At 56.7% G+C, this 17,586-nt stretch overlaps 2 protein-coding genes across 3 annotated transcripts; both read right to left on the bottom strand.

Moving 5' to 3' along the window:
• Positions 1 to 58: 58 nt before the first annotated feature.
• Positions 59 to 3,109, bottom strand: Slc35b2 (solute carrier family 35 member B2). Of its 2 annotated transcripts, XM_042671867.1 has the most exons (4): positions 3,004 to 3,109; positions 2,378 to 2,571; positions 2,072 to 2,226; positions 59 to 1,416 (listed from the first exon to the last, which is right to left on the bottom strand). In XM_042671867.1, the coding sequence occupies exons 1-4, from the start codon at positions 3,012 to 3,014 to the stop codon at positions 481 to 483; spliced, it is 1,296 nt and encodes a 431-aa protein (XP_042527801.1). In that variant the 5' UTR covers positions 3,015 to 3,109; the 3' UTR covers positions 59 to 480. The 2 variants fall into 2 exon arrangements, with proteins under 2 accessions (XP_042527801.1, XP_042527802.1); XM_042671868.1 differs by lacking the exons at positions 2,072 to 2,226; positions 3,004 to 3,109 and having other exon boundaries at positions 2,378 to 2,458.
• A 508-nt stretch (positions 3,110 to 3,617) lies between these two features.
• Nfkbie (NFKB inhibitor epsilon) lies at positions 3,618 to 11,336 on the bottom strand. The gene is made up of 6 exons (XM_042671869.1): positions 10,863 to 11,336; positions 8,476 to 8,578; positions 7,428 to 7,650; positions 6,269 to 6,357; positions 5,619 to 5,855; positions 3,618 to 4,597 (listed from the first exon to the last, which is right to left on the bottom strand). Exons 1-6 carry the CDS (start codon positions 11,222 to 11,224, stop codon positions 4,532 to 4,534), a joined length of 1,080 nt encoding a protein of 359 aa, XP_042527803.1. The 5' UTR covers positions 11,225 to 11,336; the 3' UTR covers positions 3,618 to 4,531.
• Between the last annotated feature and the right edge of the window lie 6,250 nt (positions 11,337 to 17,586).

Here is a 17,586-nt window from a genome sequence, read left to right as displayed (position 1 = left end):
CAAGCCCACGTGGTGTTCTCAAACCAGTCCCTTAAACTAGGCCAAAACACCAGACCACTTCCATTGCAGCTCTTTTAATAAAGTTAAAAGAAGTAACATTTCCCAAATACTAAAACCTGCAAGTGGCTCCTGGGGCAGAGCCCAGGACCCCGACAGTGCTAGGGGCAGGACTGCCCAGCACCATCCCCACTGTCCTGGGGAAGCTTGAGGCTTCTCTTCCCTGGAGTAAACAGGAGGGGACGAGGACAGGGAACTTGGGGTCAGAACCCCTTAAGTACCTTGGGCCAACAAATGGCATCCCCTCCACCTCAACTCCACCCTGGGACTACTGGCAAATGGATGGGGTCTTAAGGCAAAAGAAAGGCTGCCTCCTCACCCCACAGCTTTTCCAAACAGCTGGTCTGATACTGAGAAGATACTGCCAGAGGCAGAGAACACTGGTGTGGTGAGGTCCTTTCGCTTGCCTCAGGCACTGTCCCCTTAGACTTGTACAGGAGGTTCAGTGGGGACAGCCTTCTTCCCCCGCTGTTTTAGCCGTCCCCGGGCATAGACTCTGAGTAGGAGGGCAGCAAAGACCACAGCCACCCCAAGTCCCCCTACCACGGTGATGGTGTGCCCATAGAGCAGGCAGGAGAGCAGGATGGCAATGGCCTGGCGGAGGGTCATGATGATGGTGAAGACAGCAGCCCCAAACTGCCCAATGGTGTAGAAGATGAAGATCTGGCCACACGCAGAGCAGACTGAGAGCAGAAGGGCGTGCGCAGCAAACTCGCTGTGCCGCCCCATGAAGCGGGTCCCCTCTAGCAGGGCGCCCTGCTGCAGCAGGGAGACAACTGTGAAGAGGCAGGAGAAGAAATTGACACCAAACATCATCTGCACTGAGGACATCTTATAGGCGAAGAGGGCATCCTGCCAGTTTGAGGTGAAGCTGTCAAAGGCAATGTAGCCGGCCAGTAAGATGAGGCCTGAGAGTGTAGTGGCCCGGGAGCTGCGGGGCTCTGGTCCACTGGACAGCAGGAACATGCTGACCCCAATGGAGATGAGGCCAGCTGTCAGGTACTCCCAATGCTCGTAGCTGCGCCGAGACACCAGCTTTCCCATCAGCATGACGGGAATCACCTTGGAGGCCTTGGCCAGCACCTGCGTGGGGAAGCTAATGAACTTGAGAGCTTCGTACTGGCACCAGCTGCTAAGCACATTGGTCAAGCTGGCAAAGGAGTACCGGTACATGGGTGCCCCGTGGCGGGGCTGCTTGCAGAGGACACAGTAGAGGCCAGCCACAACCAACGCCAGCACGCGGTTCATTAGCACCAGGAACTGCGAGTCTGTGAAGCGTTCACCTGGTGATGTGGCGGTGGCCCCATAGCTGCGGGTCATGACTCTTTCCTGCAACACGCCCCAAGTCAGGTAGGACACCTGGGTGAGGGAGGGTGGAGACAGTAAACAAGAGGAGGAAAAGCTCTCAACTGCTTCCCTCGCCCATTCTGGAAAATTCTAAGTGATTTCATGGACAGTGTGTGTATGTGATCTGGTTGCTCTGTAGCTGCTTCCTCTTCCTCCCAAGGCCAGATTCACTTGTAAGGAATCAAGTGTGTGAAAAAACAGTAACCCGGCTTTAGGGCTGCCCAGACCCCGACTGTCCCTGTAGTTGGCATGTTCCAGCTGGCTCCATTCCAAGCGTTTTCCTATCAGGGAGGGGTGGACTCCTAAACTGAACACAGTATGAGCTGAACCTGTGTGAAATGCCCCACCCCACCCTTGCACCTCACCTGCAGTACTGAATTCACTCCCCAAACTTTAACGAGTTACGACGTCTATGATAGGGCAGTGCAGAGGAAAGTGTAACAGCAAAGCAGAAATTATCAGAAAGTGAGTAAGACGGGTGCTCTTCTGCACTCAATGTGAAGCAACAGTGTACCCTAACTTTCAAGACCAATGCTAGGGGAGGGAAGAGGCAGAGGGCTGTGTAGAAAACACACCAGCAAACCTTTGGGATGAACAGGTTGAAAACTTTTGAGTCCCTGCCCATGGGTACCCAACCCAGGAAGAGAAGTGGAGTCAGCCTACCTACCTGGAGCCCTGAGGCACAGAAGACCAGCTTCAGGGCCTGCCAAGAGGGGGTGGTCTCTACTGTCTCTGTCCGGGGAGCCAGGGGAGCCTCATCAGAGGCCTTGGGCTCATTGCCAAACACACAGGCTTTCACCAGAGGGAAGCAGAGACCTCTGCCTAAGGAAGACACACAAAATCAAGTCCCAGACCACCGCCAGCGGCCAGCCTCCCCCTCTCCCCCCGCCTTCCCCGCCCGTCCCACTCCCAAGTTACTGCCAAGCCCTAAAGCCGGACCTAGAGGCTTCCCCACCCTGTCGTCTCCACACACCTGTCTCCAGGTAGTTCTTCCGCCTGAAGTACTGCACCAGGAGGTAGCCGGGCACCATGATGCTGCCATAGCCGGCGGCATTCACCAAAAAGCGGAAGAGCCACAGCTGGGTCCACGCCTCCGGAGGGGCTTCGGGCGCGTCCCCCCCGGCCCCCGGGGAGGGCAGCGCGGCCAGCACCAGCAGGGCGCACCACCTGCGGGCACGGGGCCGGGGCCGGGGCCGCGGTCAGGCGGCGCTCCGAGGGGCCGCGCTGCTGGAGACGCGCCGCCCCCCTCCCCGCCCCCTCCGCCGCCGCGCGCCGGACAAAGAGCCTCTCTTCTCCGGCGGGGGGCCCGGCGGGCCGCCTCCCTCCCCTCCCGGGCGGACCCAGCCCGCGGCCACACAGGCGCCTCTGTTCCTCCCGCGCGGGCCGCGGGCGCCCCTCCCCCGCCGGGGCTCCAGCCCTCCCGCCCGGACCCCCCGCGGGCACGCAGGGCCGCGCCGCGCCGCGGTCCCCGCCAGCTCGGGGCCGCGCCACGCGTCCGGCGTGGACGGGCCGCGCGGCGCCCGGGACCCCCACCCGGACCCCGGCGGTCACGTGGGCCGGGGGCTCGGTCACGTGGCCGCCGCCGTCCTAGCCCCGCACCTGGCGTCCATAGCCCGGCCGCGTGGGGCGGAGGGGGGCCGGGGAAGGCGAGTCCCCGGGCCGCGCGCTCCCTCCGCCGCCTCCTCCGGCTGCCAGCAAGCGCTCTGGAGGCCAGCGGAAGTGCCGCGCTCTTCCCGCCTCCCTCCCTCCTGCCTCCCGCGGCCGCCTCGCCGCCCCGCCGCGGCCCCGCAGCGCCCCCGCGCGGCCTGGAGGCGCCCGCCGCCGGCAGGGAGCCCGGCCCGCGTTCCAGTCCCGTGGCCACGCGCGGGCCTGGGGCCAACAATCCCGCCCCGTGGGCGGGGGCAGCGAGGCCCTGCGCCCCCCAGCTCGGGCTCCGGCCTGGGGGATGCCTTCTTCCCGTTTTTGCTAAGCCCGGCCACCGTCCCCCGACCCCGCGACCTTCCAGGCTGAACGTGACCTGGTCCACCGCTCTCGCCCACTCTCCTGCAGAGCTCCGCGGCCGCTCTCAGTTCCGCTCAGTCACCAAAGGCCTCCCCGTGCTCGGCCCCCTTCCCAGCCCTCAGGTGTCCCGGCCACCCAATCCGGTCCTGGTCCTCCACCCGCCTCACTGGTCCTCCCTGCCCAGCTCCCACCTCCACTTGTGAGGACAAACGTGGTGCTGATGACTTTAATGGTCAGTCTTACTAGACTAGGAGCTTTCAGTCAGAAGCCGCGTGGTTTACCGCTCCATGTTCTTGTTGCCAGTCATAGGCTGACCCAGTATGGCCCTCAGCCTGTGGAATGGGAGGGAACTGGAGGGCTGTTTCCCCGCTCAGCCTCCCCATGCTCCAACAGATGGCAGCCCCAGGGCTTGTATCTTCTTAGTCCTCCTCCCTCTCCATCCTTCTGCATTTCCACAGGAAAGATACAAGCTGTGCTGGTCAGAAACAGACCTGGGAATTCTCAGATCCCTACCTGGCTCTAGCAAGATTCAGCCTTGCTCAGGGGACAATTTCCTTCTTTGCCTCTACCTTTGCCACAAGATTGCAGGGAAGGCCTAACTACAGAAACAGCTCTAGAAGAAAAACTTTTTTGTTTGTTTTGTTTTTTTTAAGTCTGCCATTTAGTGTCATGTTACTGAAATATCCCTTCCCAAAGTTCAGGGCTTCTGTAAGAAGTCTTCAACATCAGTGTTTTAGATGAGACCCTTGGGGCCTGGGCCTCTCCCTTTATCCTCTTGCAGTCTCTTATTCAGAGGGATCCATGTTTTCCTGCTGCTTGGCATTTCAGCCTGATCCAACATGTGTAGAAATACGGGACCCAACCCTGCCATCTTCAACAGATGCTAGTGGGCTTCACCCAGGATAGCTGGGGCTTTGAGAGGGTCCTCCAAAACTCTTCATCCAGTCCATCCCAGAAGTTCTTCCTTCCATCCAGAACAGCCTTTTCTCACTTGCAATCCTCGCTCTCAGTTCTGGACTGTCCGGGCCCCAGGCTCTGGCCTCAGCAGTCCCTAGGACACCAGAATTGCTTGTTTCTAAACTGCAGCCTCCATATGGGGAGAGGCAGAGTCCTCAGGACACTGGGTTCAGTCAACACACAGCAGTGGCTTTCCTGAGATCTTCAGGTCATCGAAGGGCAGAAGTGTCAGGGGCTGAGAAAGAAGGGAAGGAAGGTTAGTCACAGGAGAGAGCTGGGGAAACTGGCTTCCCACCAGAGTTGAAAAACATCAGAAATGTATCTTCTTACGAATTCCCCAGATGTGGCTGATCTGGGCATGGCACAACTCCAAGGCCTTACTCAAGCTCTCATTCTTCAAAATGATGCAGCAGCTGGGTGGACACCAGTGGCTCATGCCTATAATCATCACTACTTAGGAAGCTGAGGTCTCAGGATCATGGTTTGACTTTCCAGCCCAGGTAGAAAAGTCCATGAGACTCTGACTTCCAATTAATGACCAAAAAATTGAAAGCAGAGCTGTGGCTCAAGTGGCAGAGTGCTAGCCATGAGTGAAAAAGCTAAGGGACAGTGCCCAACTCCTGAGCTTTAAGCTCCAGTACCAGCACAATAAATAAAATAATGCAGGATATCCAAGCTAGAAGGGAGATTGGAGGCAATCCAGTCTATGGGCCCATTTGCTGTATTTGCAGGTGTTGGGGGAGAAGTACTTATAAACATTTCTCCCCCTAGGTCTCAGGCTCAGGGTTTGTGTTGTAGTTGTTGTTGTTTAACTTTTTTTTAACACTGAACATTTGAAAACTAGAAGGACTGTACAGAATAATCTCCTTCACCTCTCAAAAGTTTCCTGGGTCTGCCACACTCTGCGTTTATGCAAGCCTTTGCCGAAGCTAAGTGGTGATCCTGGGGCGTGGCTCGGGCTTCTCACAGGCCTCAACACCTTTGGGTTGTCATACATCTGCCTACAGCTGAAATCAGCTGATTCGCTGTAACTGCAAGAAACCTTGTATGAGTCCATGTTTGGGCCTCCTGGCCCTGACCAACTAAGGAAACAGGCTCAGGTTGGAGCAGAGGGCAGCTTAGGGAGCCAAAGTCAGTAACTAACGTACCCCAAACAACCAAGTTCCAGACCCTTCTAGCTGATGGCAGTGCTTATCTGCTGTGGAGGTGGGGGCCCCAAGAGCAGAGTGGAGTGGGACAGAGCACGAGTGTCTTACATCAGCCAGGTCCTGGGGCGTCTCATCTTCCACGTTAAGCAGCAGGGAGTCAGCACCAGCCTCACACAGTGTGAATGAGATGGCCCTGAGGCCCCGGCCAGCTGCCAGGTGCAGAGGTGTGCATCCATTGAGCATGCGAGCATCGACCCGGGCACCAGCCTGCAGCAAATACTGCACCAGGCTGCGCTCCTGGGTTTCCACAGCCAGGTGCAGGGCAGTCTTCCCACTGGTGCCCTCCTGGAGAAGAAGATGGAAGTCAGCCATTGCCCTGAGGCAGTGAGCTGGGCTGAGCTCAGAAGAAGGAAGAGAGTGCCACCACTTCTTTTTTATGTTATTGGCTGGTCCTGGGGCTTGAACTCAGGGCCTGGGTGCTGTCCCTGAGCTTCTTTTGCTCAAGGCTAAAGCTCTACCACTTGAGCCACAGCCCCACTTCACCTTTTTTTTTTGGTAGTGCACTGGAGATAAGAGTCTCACAGACATCACTACCCAGGCTGGCTTTGAACTGCGATCCTCAGATCTCAGCCTCCCGAGTAGCTAGGATTGCAGGCGTGAGCCACTGGTGCCCAGCCAGTGCCACTTCTGATGCTGGCAGGTAACCTGGGGTTTACCGGGTGGGGAGAGCAGTTGGGGTAGTGCCCAAGTGGACTTACCTGGGCATCAATGTCAGCTCCACTCTGAAGCAGCAGTTCCATGAGTGGCTGGTTCTTCTGTAGGGTGGCGATGTGGAGACAGGCCAGACCTGGGGTGGGGTAGGGGCTACTGATCAGCACCCAGTGGTTCCCCCCCCCCTTCAGGGGCCATCTGCCCTCGCAGCCTCAAGGGACCTCTGCCCACTCAATGCCTCTGATCACAGGAATATTAAAATGGAACCCCAAAATCCCCCTCAAAAGTCTACAAGGAAAGGAACCCAACATGACCTTTTCAGGTCATGTTATTGAAACTTTCATGCTTCAGGGGTCAGCTACTTAGCAACAACCCCACTCATCACCCCTCTTTCCACTCTAGACTGTTACCTGCCTTCAAGCCCCATTGTGCTATCTCCTTTCTAGTGTGGATTTCCCTCCTTCCCCGGGACCCCTGCTTGTACTGAGATTTAGATTCAAATTTACATGTTTCCTCTCAAGTGTCGGTTCAAGGGTCCCTGACTCCATGAGACCTTCTCTGACCATCCCCCACCCCAGTTTAAAAAAATCACAGCTCTCCCACCCCCACATCCCAGCCCTCCCCATCCTGTTCTACTCTACCATAGCACTCGCTTCCTCTTAACATATTAAATAACCCACTTTGTGTAATGAGTGTCTGGTCTTTCTTGGCTTTGTTCAAATATAAGCCCAGCTCTTAAGATACTATCTGGCACATGGAAGACCCTCGGTAGTTTTCTGCTAGATGAATGAGAGTTCATCCTATGTCTATTAATTATTGTTTTTCGGTACTGGGGTTTGAACTCGGGACATCATGCTTCTTTGGCAGGAACTGTATCACTTGAGCCATGCCTTCCTCCGCTTCCTCTGACCCTCTTTTGCTTTGTTGGGGGTTTTTGGGCTAGAGTCTTGCTAGCTTTCTGTCCTGGCTGGTTTACCTCCTGAGCAGCTGGGATTATACACATAAGCCATTATATCTGGCTAAATACACACAGTAGGTGTGTCAAATCATTCACTCACTCACTCACTCCTTCATCCAGTCAGGATGTACTGTGTCCATGTGCTTAAAGCTCGGAAAGTATCATGGGACAGCTGGGATGTGCCCTCCCTGGTGAGGTCCCTGTCTCTTATCCCCTGTGAATCCCACAGGCTCTGGGGATGCCCGCACCTTGCCAGTTTTGCAGCTGGAGGTCCAGGGAGTGCGGTGGTTCTCGGCCTGGTTCTGGCTGCCCCTGCAGCAGGCAGCGAGCACAGGCCAGATGCTGGCGCCTACAGGCCACATGTAGCGCTGTGTCTCCGTGTCTGTCTTGTAGCAGTCGGCTGGCCCCCTTCAGCACCAGCGCCTGAACTGCCCCTGGCTGGTCGAGGTGAACAGCCAGGTGGAGTGCTGTCTGTAGGCACAGAGAGGGTGGCAGGGCTGTTAGAGCATGCTCCCGCCGCTGAGAACATGCTGGGTAGCACTAGCAATCTAGTGACTAGCACCTTCTGTTAGAGTCCTGGTCTTCCAAGCCCTTCCCTCTGTCAACCTTCACCTAGTTCTTAGGACCCCAATTCCGGAAATGGCCACCTGTTTTTGTTTTTTTGCCAGTTCTGGGGCTTGAACACAGTGTAGCCACTGTCCCTGAGCTTTATTCAAGGATAGTGCTCTACCATTTGCGCCATATCTGGCGCACCATATCTGGCCTTTGCTAAGTGGTTTATTGGTGTAAGAGTCTCATGAACTTTATTGCCCAGGCTGGCTTTGAACCTTGATCCTCAGATCTCAGCCGGCCCCTCTATTCTTCTTGTAGGTTCCTCAGCCCCTGGAGAAAGGACGTGGGGGAAGATAGTAGTCGCTTACCCTCTGGGGAGGGCTGAGATACCCAGCAAGTTGGGCTGTCAGGTTGGAAAACACAGGGTGTCAGGCAGTGTCCCTGGCAAATTCCTCCGTTTAGGCTTCCCTGCCTGCTGCACAAAGATGCTGGACCCTACAGCAGCTACATTGAGTCTTTGAGTCTTTATCACAACTGGGCAATTAGATGGTATGCCCACCCTCCCCAGCTCGGCAAGCCTTGTGGCAGAGGCTGTTACTCATCGCCACATCCTCAGCTTCTGGCCCCAAATCTGCCAGATGGTTTCCCGGGACAGCAACCTAAGGAGCCTGGTATGGAAGCCTGGGATGGCTGTCAGGACACAAACAGGTAGGCACCTGGGCATAGCTTGCTCTTGCTACCTACCTGATACAGGTTGTTCTGAATGTCCAGGACCTCTTGGGGCAGCAAAGCCAGGCAGCAGAGCAGCACAGTTGGGGCCTCATGAATCACTGCCAGGTGGAGCAGCCTGGAGGGCAGGGGAGGGCTTGGAGTGAGGGTCCAGCCAGGCCAGAGGTTTGGGCTGGGGTCTTGAGGTTGAAAGGAATGCGTCAGCCTTTAACTAGTGACTGGGTGGGTGGAGGAAGTGAGAGTTTGGATCAGGAAGGGAGGGCTGGTAAGGGAAGGCAGGATTCTGAGGGCTAGGGCACAAAGCTCCCGTGGCTGGCCCTGATAAGGACCTTGGGTGGGGTGGGGTGGGCAGTGTAGGCAGAGTGTTGATGGGTCAGGGGGCTTCCTGTCCAGCCTGCCCACACCCAGATCCCCTGTGTCCCCAGGGCCCTGCCAGGCCGGCCACCGCTCAAAGCGGTGCTGGAGGAGGGCAGAGGGGGTTTCCAGGGCTGAGCTCCCCACCTCCCCACAACACGGAGGATGGGAGGAGGCAGATGTGGGGTTCCCCCAGCAACTCAGTGTCACACATTCCAAGGGAGGGAAACAAGGTCCCGGAAGAGGAACAAGGAGACAGCACACATCCCGCCTATTGCTCAGGGGAGGTGGGAAGGCCACTCCTCAGATGGTACTGGCCAGAGGGGTCTGGCTTGAGGCCCTTTCTTGATACACACCTCCCGTTGGAGGTGTTTGATGGAGGGGGACAAACGTCTTAATCTAAGAGTGAGGGGGACAGCTGAGAGGGAAAGTTCCAGTTACGGGGTTTCCCCACATCAGGTGGGGTCACAGGAGCTGGAGGGTCTAGGCCTTGGGGCACTAGTGACAGGACAGCTTCACTCAAAGGCCTGTCTGGGCTGGGGAGTGGGCTGCTCAAGCAGGAGGTGGGCAGGCTTTGGCCAGGAGAGGCCCAGAAGAGAGTGAAGAGGGAGGAACAGCTCTGGAAATCCCCTAGGCCAGTGCCTGCTCTCTGGGTCACATTCCTGCAGCCACCTCCCTCTCTCCCTCAGTCTCCCCTCCTCCCACTTCCTCTTCCTACTTCCACACCTCCCACAGCTCAGCCAGCCACCTCCAAGGGATGAAAAGTAGCCCCACCTCCATCTTTCTGGGGGACCCATTGAGGATTCCTTAAACACGCACACAGACACAGACAGATAGACACACACACACACATACACACACACAAACACCTGTCTCTAGAACTAGTACAGGCAAAGGCTGGGGCTGAGGCCTGCAAAATAGGATAGTGTCACACATCCCTGCTCCCTGGATCAAAGGTCAGCTAAAGGGATAAGTTCCTTGGAGTGCCCAAAACCCTGGAGTTCTGAGCCTGGGGGCTGGTGATCTAGGTAAAAAGTACACAAGGCCTAGGGGTCTCTCTCCTTTTCTACTTAATCATCACCAGTGCCAATGCCCACCCAGGTAGGACCCTTGCATGGCCAAAAAGCATCTCCTACCTCTCCTATGCCTTATTCAGTCTAGCATCCCTGAGTACGTGATTCCAGCCCCCTACCCCCATCTTAGTTTCTCACCCCCAAATCTCAGCCACTCCCCCTCTGCTGTTGTTTTCTTCTTCCTGGGGGTAATCCTCAACTGGCTAACCCATCCCACACAACTATCTCTTATTTCTGCTGCCACCAGGCCAAACTCCCTCGGGGCCTGGAGAAGAAAAGGTAAGATGAGGGGCTAAGACTGGACAGTCCAAATGACTTGGCAGGCTCAGGGTGGAGGGGAGGTGACTCCAGCCCTCACTTCCCCTTTCTCAGCAGAGGAGGAAGTATGCTGGTGCAGACAGACCTCTGTCTGTCGTTGGGGGCAAAGGTGCACCAGCTCAGTCACTTGACCCAGGTCTAGCTCCCAGCAGCATCTAGGAATCCTGGCAGGACTCCCCCCAACTCCCTGCTTCCTGGCCTCAGAAGGACAACCTGTAACCTGGTGACTCTTGTTCCTTGAGACAGGACCTTCTGAGGTCAGGAGCTGGGAATCCCAGAGATTGAGCAAGCAAGGATGTCCCTTCCCCCACCACGGGAAAAACAAAACAACACCAAACAGGGAATTTTCCCTTCCCAGGGGCGGCTTATTGGTAGGTTTCCAGGATGCCTGCTGGGATTCCATCCAGGGGCCTAGGCAGGGGGTCCCGGTAGCTCTGAAAAGGGAGACGGGCAGAGAGGTGAGGCCAGGTCCTCTGGTCTGGCCCCTCACCAGCGCTCAAACGCGTAGCTGAGAGTTGAGTTTGAAGTTTGGGAGAGAGAAGGAGCTGTCCCGCCTGGGGCGAGCGCTTGGCGGGATGGGGATGGGGTGGGGGGTGAGTCTCCTGAGCCGCTGTACCTCCGTCCCCGCATCCCACCCGGCCTCGCCACCTGACTCACGTGTCTCCGTCCTCCGAGATGTAAGTGAGGGCTTCGAGCTGCTGAGGGCTCAGGGTCCCCGCGGGGGGCAGCGCCGAGCCGGGGGCCGGGTCGTCGGTCCCGGGGCCCCCCAGCAAAGGCAAGGGCTCGGTGAGCGAGGAGGAGCCGTAGGTGGAGTCGGCCCGCTCCGCGTCCGCGTCCCCCTTCTCCGGTGGCTCCCCGTCGGCCCCGGGGGGAGGGGTCCGGGGCTGCGGGCCACCGCCGCGCGCGGAGGCCGGGGCCGGGCCGGGCTCGGGCAGCGAGCGCAGGGAGCGCAGGGACTCGATGCCCGAGTCACACTGGCCCTCGTCCGCCTCGTCCGCCCCCTTCCGCGCCTCCGACATGCCCGCGGCGCCAGCCCGGGGGCTGGGTTCGGGCTGGATCCGGCTCCCGGGACGCCGCCGGGCGCCGTTCCGGGGGGTGGGTCCGCCTCGCAGAGCCGGCGCCCGACCCCGCGCGGCCTCTCCACTCGGTGTGCGCGTGCGAGGGCCGGAGGAGAGGCGCGAGGGGCTGCGGGGCGGCGCGGGGCGGAGGAGAGGCGCGACGCGGGGCCGAGCCCACCGCGGCGGTCGCGGCGGTTACTCCGGCAGCCGGGCAGCCAATCAGGTCCTGCCCTCGCCCCGCCCCTCCGGGGCTCCCAGCGGCCTCTGGCCCCGCCCCCGCCCCTCCGGGCGCTTCCGGGTACAGGCCACGCCCCTCCGGAATCCCCCTTGGCGGCTCTCAGCTCTGAGCTCTTACTCTACCATTCCCGTCCTGACTCACTCCTCCATTGAGTAACCCCTTCATTCACTCATTCATTCTTTCCCCCTTCCTTCGTCACTCTGTTCATTAAGTCTACCAATTCATTCTCTCCTTTTCCCTTTTCTTTTTTAAATCAGGGCCTGGGCGCTGCCCCTTAGTTTTGTCACTCAAGACTTAAGCAAGCTCTACCACGTAAGCCGCAGCCCCGCGTCTGGCTTTTCTGGTTTGCTGGCACCTGATTCCTTCCTTCACTCCCATTTCTTGTTTTGGAGGAATTATTTAATTTTCTGCATGCGTCTTATAGGGAAAGCACATTGGTGGAGAGATGCAAGAAGAGGCATTGCCTGCTACACCCTCTCCATTTCTCCTACCTTTCCCCAAGTGCCCAAGAGTAAAGGTAGGAAAGGGGGCACCCATTCTAAGAGCAGCTCTTCCCTGAGGTCCATCTAGAGAAGCTCCCATGTCAGCTTCCTGAATCACGTAGAAATGAGCACAAGGATGTGTTTTGGGAAAGTAGTTTTTCTCAGGCAGACCACTGTCTAGCTGCAGTGGTCACGGGGTTTCTACTTCCTCACAGGACAAGGCACAGACTTGGGGTGGTTACAGTATTTGGCTAGCACCAGGGTTTGGGGACATTCAGTTCCTCATGGTGGGGCTGGGATGGGGAGGCCCCAAACACTCTGGAAGTCTTTGCCCCAGCCCTGGCACATCTTTCCTTCCCTGTCCCTGCTTTCCCTGAGCCTAGGAAGACTGTGGGAGGTCTTGGCCTACAAGTGGCCTCTCAGCCAGTCTCTCAGGGGTCTCTCCTTCCTTGTTCCTCCCCCCCAAGACTCCAAATACCATCTATCTTGGGCCAGCCATGCCTTTTGAGGGTTGTCTCTAAGGGAACAGCTTCCTTTTCATGTCTGGTTTTAGGTGAAGGAAGCTGGGGTGAATGTGGAGAATTACTGACCAGTTCCCCACTTCCCTTTCCCCCTGGAACCTTGTTTCATACATTCAACCATTCACTCAGTGACAAACACGTATGGGGTTTTTGCTATGCGCTTGATATAGTTCTGTTTGTTTTGGGTAAAACCAAATAGCACAATCCACTACTGCCACCAACCAAAGCCCAAGGCAATCACAGCTCAGAATGGCGGTTCTGAGACAGGAGTGGGGAATTGTGAGGACACAGAGCCAACTACTCAGTGGAGTAAAGGGGCAGACAAGGTTCTATTTGTGCTGGAAATGGGAAGGGAAGAGGGAGGAAAGAAGCGTCTAGTCTCACATTCTGCTCTCCATGCCCCTAGAGAAGAGGAGTGTTGAGTTTGAAGAGTGAGGAGCCATGAAGGAAACTGAGGAAAGCCCTAGGAAGTTGAGGCATCTTCACTGCTTAGGGATATTGGAGATTGCCTAGCAAGTACAAGAACCCGGATCTGATTCCCAATGCTATAACAACCCCCCCCCAAAAAAAAACACAAGGCTTCTCTTGAAGGTTAGTGGGATTTCAGATGTTCTCACCCCCCACCCTCCACTACCCTCTCCTCTTCTAATCTCTTAATCTAGAAGACAGTCTAAGCTTAAAAAAAAAAAAGGCTAAGCTAAGATCCAGGACAACTGGGCTCAAAATCTAGCACCATTACTCCCATTTTCATGGTGGGAAGTGGGGGCCCAGAGAATGATTCAACTTGCCCAAGCTCAGAAAGTGCAGAGCTGGCCAGGTGCTGGTGGTTCATGCCTGTAATCCTAGCTACTCAGGAGGCTGAGAGCTGAGGATTCCAGTTCAAAGCCAGCCAGTGCAGGAAAGTCCGTGAGACACTTATCTCCAATAAACTACTCAGAAAACCAGAAGTGCCACTGTAGCTCAAATGATAGAGCGCTTGCCTTGAGCTGAGGGACAGTGCCCAGGCGCAGAGTTCAAGCCCCATGACTGATGAAAAAAAGAGAGAGAAAGAAAGAAAAAGAGAAAGAACGAAAGAAAGAAAGGAAGGAAGGAAGGAAAGAAAGAAAGAAGAAAGAGGGCTGGGAAGGTGGCTCAGTGGTAGAGCGCTTGCCTTGCATGCATGAGGCCCTGGGTTTGATTCCCCAGCACCACATAAGCAAAAAGAAAAAAGCCAGAAGTGGCGTTGTGGCTCAAGTGGTAGAGCGCTAGCCTTGAGCTGAAGAGCTGAGGGACAGCGCCCAGGCACAGAGTTCAGGCCCCATGACTGGACCCCCCCAAAGAAAGGAAGAAAGAAAGAAAGAAAGAAAGAAAGAAAGGAAGGAAGGTGTAAGGTCCGCCCCTGGATGGCAAGCAGACTCCACCCTCCTCGCAGCAAAGTCTCCAGCCATTACCTGCGTTACCTAGGCAACTGGGACACCTGCAAGAGGTCACATCTGCATCCGCTGAGGTCACATCTGAATTTGATGTGGCCGCACCTTTCCCCGCCCATACCCTAGATAAGGCCTAGCCCAGGCCCAGACTCTCCCTTTTCTCTCTCTGTTCGTTTCTAGCTCTTGCTCTTGCTCTTCTTTTCTAGCTCTCTCTGCTCTCTCTCTGCTCTAGCTCTTTCCTCTCTCTTTCCCAGCCACGTGGAGTGCCAACCTTGCCTGGTCCCAGCAGGTCTACTGAATAAACCTACCCCTTACCTGAATACCACGTGCGTGCTGGTGCTGTTCTTACTCGGCTACCTCTTTTTAAAAACCTAACAGAAGGAAGGAAGGAAGGAAGAAAGCAAGCAAGCAGAGTTAGGCTATCCTGACCTAATCCTAGACTTTATAAGCCTTTTCAATGAAACATTCCCTTTATCAAGGTCTAAACCACATGGGTGGGGTGTGAGAGACTGTATGCAAGGACATGGAACTCAGGAGGGTGCAGGCTCCACACTTCTGATGCACACACAGAAGCAGAATTTAAGGAGAACCCCATCCCAACCCAGACAGGTGTCTTCCCCTCGGCTGTAACAGGTGTGTGGCATCCCAGACTTTGGCCACATGAGGTCAGCATTGAGTCATCCACTGCCCCAGCATCAGGAAGCTTTCCTCCAGGAAAGCTCCAGGGTGTGGAGAGGGAGAGGGACTATGGTGGTGTTTTCTGGAAAGGTGACCTGGGAGTCTGACTCAAGCTGAAGTGTGGTTGATTGGGGTCCGGACTTGGCCCCTCAGCAAACTCCTTGGGTCCTGTTCTCCCTCTGCTGGTGTTTTGTTTCCCTTTGTTCTGTCCCTATTCCCCACTTCTGCCCATCCAGCAGAGAAAGACAGGTCCAGTTTCCATGATGACAAGCCAGCTGCTCCTTCCACAGCCCCTAAACCAGGAACCTCCTTTACCAGGAACTTCTAGGGAAGGGTATTGTGTGGGAATGGAGACGGTGGGTGGTCCTTTGTCTTTTGGGTGCTGTGGAGATGGCCAAAAGGGGTTGGGTTATCCCTCTTATCAAGTCCCCTGACTGCAGGGGTGTGGGGAGGAAGACTATGTGTCGGTGTTAGGACCTCTGCTGTCCTGTCTCAGGGAGGACTGAACTCTGTGAAATGTGCTGAAAACAGAACAAAGGGCTGAACAAATGTGGTGTTAAGGTAGACTTTTCCCAGAACATAGGTAGGACCGGGACCAGTGGCTCATTCCTGCAGTCCTAGCTACTCAAGAGGTGAGATCTGGGGACTGTAGTTAAAAGCCAGCCCATTCAGGAAAGTTCTTGACTTTTTTTTTTTTTTTTTGTCAGTCCTGCCTGGGGCTTGAACTCAGAATCTGGGCACTGTCCCTGAGCTTTTTATGCTCAAGGTTAGTGCTCTACTACTTGGGCCACAGCACCACTTCTGGCCTTTTCTGTTTATGTGGTACTGAGGAATAGAACTCAGGGCTTCATGCATGCTAGTAAACACTCTACCACTAAGCCCTATTCCCAGACAGTTCTTGACTCTTATCTCTAATTAACCATAAAAAGCTGGAATCAGAACTAGCAGAGGGACAGTGCCCAGGGCTTGAGTGCAAGCCTCAGGACTGGCGTGCACTAGCACGCGTGCGCACACACACACACACACACACACACACACACACACACACACACACAGAGGCATGGTGGGGAGACTAGAATGCACCATCAAGAGATTGTTCTTGTGTCATGGAGTGAATGAAAAGCCCTGCCTCTTCAGAACCATTGTTCTTCCCTGCTTGGGCAGGGAGAATGGGCTCTCTGGGCTGGAGAGGGTCACATAGACTGCATAGTTCTGGAGCAATTGGTGGACAGAGAGCCACCTGACCCCACCTAGAAAAGGAGGACCGGAAATGGAAGGGTAGAGGGGTGGAGAAAGAGGCTCTGTCGTTGCTGATGAAGCCCAGGAACATGCCAGGCACATCAATGTGCCTCTCTCTCCCCCAGAAAGTAGGTATGTGACTCCTTATCCCAAAGGGTTCCGTGGATGAATTTGAATTCAACGCTTTAGTCTTGATAGGCAGACAGTCTACCCCTCAAGTTATGCCTCCAGCTTTTTTTTTTTTTTTGGTGCAATTTTTGAGTCAGGGTTTTGCTTTCTGCCTAGGCACACACCTGGACTATAATTTACCTTTCTACAGTAGCTAGGATGACAGGTATGTATCACCCCGGCCTGCTTCTTCAGCTGAGATGGAGTCTCCTAGACTTTTCTAGCCTGGAACTGAAATTCTCCCCATCTCAACCTTCCTTTGTGGAAGCATGAAGGCCCATACCACGGTGTGGTTACACTGCACACAGCTTCAGTGTGAGCTGCTGGTGCTGGCTTTCTTGTGAACTTTTGAATGAGAAGGCTGTTGCAGAGCTAGCTCTGTGAATAGAGAGCAAGTGTGGAGAGCAGTTACTCTCTCATGGCCCTTACTACACTTCATCGGTTTGGGTATCTTCCCATCCCCTTTAAACTCTGCTCCCTTAGAGTAGGAGATTGTGTTTTGTATCTGCACACAGTAGGTGCCTAACAGTAGTCTAGGAATGCATGAACAGATGAATGCCCATTTCCTTCCAGCCTCTCCTGCTGGATTAGCTGGAAAGGCGTTGTGGGGGTGCACGGGTGGCCGCCGGCAGTCACTGGGGGCGCTTCCTGGGGGGGTCTGTCACCTCTGCTTCCTGCCGTGGAGGCTGCCTGGTCACCTCTGTCCCCGTCCTTCTGAGACACTACTTTCTCCGGGCACTTCAGAGGCTCGGGGAGCCTCCCGCAAGGTCACGCCGCCCGGGGATGGCAGAGGCAGGTTTGCGAATTCGAACCAGGTTTCCCTGACCTCTAGCCTAGGACGCTGTGCACACTTCATTGCTTTTCTGGGGCTGTTCTTCTGGGGAGGAAGATGGTTCCTCTGTCCTCCCGTCTGCCCTCCGTCAGTCCTCTCTGGGCTCCAGCTTCGGCCTCTCCGTCTCTTCCACGCTATTGGGTCCCTCCGAAGTCCGGCTCCAGCCTTAACCCTTTCCGGGGCTGAGGGTCTCCCCTAGGGCGCCGGGACCACCTTCCCCGGCCCACCCCTCAGCCCCAGGAACTTGCGGGGGGCCCTCGAGCGCCCCCTCCCCGGAGGACGGCCGTGCAGGAGTTCGCGGCCTAGGCCGCCCAGCACGGGCGGGCAGGAGGGCGGTGGGGGCGCGGGGCCGGGCGCGGGGAAGGGGTGCGGGGAACCCCTGTTGCTTCTCCCCCGGGGGAGGGGTGGCTTATTAGGTAGGCTCGGGGAGGGCGGGGTTTGGGGGGCCGGGGGCGGGGCCCGGCCGCGCGGGGAGGAAGGGGGGGCGCGCTGGCTCCGGCTCGGCTCAGACAAAAGGCGGCGGCGGGAGCGGGCGGGAGGCGGAGCGGCGCCGCGAGGGCCTCAAGGTGACACCGCCCCCGGCCCCGGCCCCCCCAGCCCGGCCCCCCCGCCCCGGCCCGCGCCCTCCCCCCGGCGGGGGGTGGGGAGCAGCGAGGGCCCCGCCCCTTCCGCCCCCTCCCCCGGGCCCGCGCAGGATGCCCCCGGCCCCCGGCAGCCCCCCGGGAGGTCCGGAGCTCGACGCGCCCCCTCTTCGCC

Source organism: Dipodomys spectabilis, unplaced genomic scaffold (genome assembly GCF_019054845.1).
Source record: "Dipodomys spectabilis isolate Male_0828 unplaced genomic scaffold, ASM1905484v1 ptg000669l, whole genome shotgun sequence".
NCBI classification, from domain to species: domain Eukaryota; kingdom Metazoa; phylum Chordata; class Mammalia; order Rodentia; family Heteromyidae; genus Dipodomys; species Dipodomys spectabilis.
Note: the sequence above shows the minus strand (reverse complement) of the source record. Positions and strands in the feature narration are given on the sequence as shown.

Coding starts and splice junctions, on each gene's coding strand:
- Nfkbie (XM_042671869.1), bottom strand. CDS start 11,224: ATGTCGGAGGCGCGGAAGGGGGCGGACGAGGCGGACGAGGGCCAGTGT. Junction 8,579..10,862: donor ATCTCGGAGGACGGAGACAC/GTGAGTCAGGTG, acceptor CCTGCCCTCCAG/GCTGCTCCACCTGGCAGTGA. Junction 7,651..8,475: donor TTCAGAACAACCTGTATCAG/GTAGGTAGCAAG, acceptor CTGTGCCTACAG/ACAGCACTCCACCTGGCTGT.
- Slc35b2 (XM_042671867.1), bottom strand. Junction 2,227..2,377: donor GAAGAACTACCTGGAGACAG/GTGTGTGGAGAC, acceptor TGTCTTCCTTAG/GCAGAGGTCTCTGCTTCCCT. Junction 1,417..2,071: donor TCTGTGCCTCAGGGCTCCAG/GTAGGTAGGCTG, acceptor TCCCTCACCCAG/GTGTCCTACCTGACTTGGGG.